The sequence below is a fragment of the Nestor notabilis genome, unplaced genomic scaffold (genome assembly GCF_000696875.1).
Source record: "Nestor notabilis isolate BGI_N333 unplaced genomic scaffold, ASM69687v1 scaffold6827, whole genome shotgun sequence".
Classification (NCBI taxonomy): Eukaryota; Metazoa; Chordata; class Aves; order Psittaciformes; family Psittacidae; genus Nestor; species Nestor notabilis.
The window spans coordinates 9,379-12,172 of record NW_009936843.1 but is presented as its reverse complement, the minus strand read 5'-3'; the positions used below and the strand labels follow the sequence as shown (position 1 = coordinate 12,172).

At 40.8% G+C, this 2,794-nt stretch overlaps 1 protein-coding gene across 1 annotated transcript in view; it reads right to left on the bottom strand.

Moving 5' to 3' along the window:
• Nucleotides 1–422: 422 nt before the first annotated feature.
• NTPCR (nucleoside-triphosphatase, cancer-related) overlaps nucleotides 423–2,794 on the bottom strand; it is a gene marked incomplete at its 5' end in the record, with an annotated part of 9,287 nt that continues 6,915 nt past the window's right edge. Inside the window, one exon of the mRNA XM_010018548.1 lies at nucleotides 423–766. Coding sequence (XP_010016850.1) covers nucleotides 698–766 — 69 coding nt within the window. The remainder of the gene's footprint in view (nucleotides 767–2,794) is intronic.

The following is a 2,794-nucleotide window of genomic DNA, read 5'->3' as shown; positions in this document are numbered from 1 at the left end:
AATGCAGCCTTCTTATCAACTACTCTCTGGGTTTACAGTACTTAGGAGAGGGCAACATTGGTTATTTTTCCTCCTGTTGTAGAATTCTGCTAATGTCACTTAGGACTACAAGAAATTTCCTTGAAATTCTAGATAACCTTCTTTATACTGCAACTGGAAAGACTGGAGGAAGAGCATCTGCTTATTCCTTCTACCTCATGGCCAGCACCCATGTTGAAACACACTTGGACACGTACAAGCTGGGTCACTGACAGCAATGATATTTCTACATAAAAACAGGCAGAGCACATGTACATCTTGTGCAGGGCTCTGTTCTGTTCTACCAGGGCCCAAGTTCCCCACACTGAGTTGCAGTCGAGGCAGAACAGTCCACACCACACTCTGAAAGATTAAGATGCTTTTACATGGTGTAACTAGCATGAGAGTCAGACCACCTAACTTCCAAACACCCAGGTGAGAACAGGATGTTAACTATGCATCTGTTCAATTTTTTGGATCAGCTTGTGAACTGAATACACAAGAAGCCTGCTAGCTCATTTTCACATTTTAGAGCATTACCAGCTTTACCTTGCTTACCATGAAGGCTCTAGTAAAGCCTCCAGGGGCTAAAGCAGGAAGGACAGACTAGAACAGCCGCAAAACCTTGTAATGTTTTGTTGAAATAAAAGCTTTCTTGTTTACAGGCAACAAAATGTCTTCATTTTCTGCAGGATTCCACAGCTGCCAAGATGTCTTGAAAAATGCTGTTTCTGTTTTCTTTACTAACCTAGAGAAAGAGAAATTAAAACTGATGTAATTTGATGAATAACCTCTATATTGGTGTTGACTTCAAAGACAAGCAAAGCAGAAATTCAAATGCATTTCTTTCTCAGTGAAGGAATGATGAGTGTCAAACACCTGCCGCCTCTGCTACTGAGAACACAATAAACTAAAGCCACAAACCTGCATATGTAATTGCATATTCAGTGATCTTTTTGATTTAATTACCCATGGTATTTTGCAGTATTATTCAGGGCTTGAATAACTAACAAGAATCACTCGAAGAACCAGCATGTACTTTTGTCATTACCAGAAATCCTTTTCAATTACCAAATATAATTTTCCTGCTATGAAGTAGGAGTTCTTATGCCTTCAGTTCTTGAAAGGGTTGTGTCTATTAGGATGACAGACCTAGCCAAAAACATGTGTAATGAAAGTAAATTAAAACAGGCTTAGTAGCACAACTCTCTATTCTGAGAAGCCTTAGAACTGCAGGATAGGAACACCTTGAAAAAGAAATCAGACTACTTGAGAAAGCTGAGGAGCTTTTGCAGCACACTGCAGTATGCCTTTGGTTGACCAGTCCATGGAAAGGTTGGGCTATAAGACCGATACCTGTGACAATCCGTTAAGTCCAGCGTCCTATCTTTTGGTGGGTCTATCTGCATTGCAGCACATGCAGATTACCGTAAACTGCCAAGTAAATGCCAGCACTTGCTAGTCAGCTCAGCTTTCAGGTGCAGCAAAGACAGAGCACTGAGCTGGTAGGGGGTATAAATTACACCTTCTTGATAGACTGGGTACTGATACAGAGCCCAGTAATTCACGGTGCATTACTCAACCAAAAGCTGGGGAGATGGCTGGGGTGGTGAGAAGGTTAACAAGCAATTGTGAAGTGTCAGCAAAACCCTCATTCTAAAGAGCCTAAGGAATTTTCCCAACTGTTCAGATCCCTGCAGAGAGGGCAGGAAAAACTCAGACAAAGACAGATGAGCCAAAAAAAAAAAAAAAAAGGCATTCATATTTTTAACAAAGTTTGAGAAATGCTGCTTGACAAGGAAGGAGACACCACACTATGCATGGCATAAACCTCTCTACCAGCAAAGTTTCACTGCTTTCCGTGTAGCTGCACTTAAGATCTGATCAGATGGGTTTGTATCCCTTCCAGTACTACAGTCAATTCTGAACAGGAGGAAGTATTACTGTTGTTATTACTATTAAATAGGAGCCTACTGCTATTTACAGCATTTAGATAGGATGTCTGGAAACCAACACCGTAAACCTACAGATGGTGGCCCTGCCTATGCCACTTGAATTCGAGAGAGATCATCAACATGGGACTGATGAAAAAGTGTCATTAAAAAAACCCCAACCAAACAAAAAAAGCCAACCAAACTCAAAGGAATGAAAGGGAAGATCTGCCTGAAAATGCTGCTGGTTTTATTAAGTATCATTCCAAGCCTATTGTAAGATAAACAGAAAGCCCCACAATAACAGAGCAAGACAACAAAGAATGAAATTGCTCTTCAGTAGGGATATTGAGAGACCCCAAGGTAAACAAGGCACAGAGCACAGATCAGCAAAACTCACAGCAAGTGTCCTGATATCCTGACTTTCAAAAGACCTTCTGAACATTTTATAGCTCTTCCCACTGTCTCAAAGCCAACAAAAACCATGCTACATTTTATCTATCCCTTTTCCATACCTACACGCCAGAAGTCCAGTGAAAGCAGCATAGAGAAAGTGCCAAGAGCTGGGAAATTTTCACAACTCTTTTACAAAGGCTGCTTCATAGATAGAAGTCTCCTCTTAAGATCTGGGGATATTCAGTGCAGGCAGCTTTCCTAGAGAGAACTAATCTCCCAATATCTGTACAGAGTGTACAACAGATAGGTACCTTTTTAGGCACAGAATTGACAATAACCGTAGATGCTGCTTATTCTAAGCATTTAGGTAATTTGGAGGAAACTACCACCCAGATTCCAAGTAAGAAACAGTAGAGGACAAAAGCTTTCTTCCCCTAATTGTTAAGAAT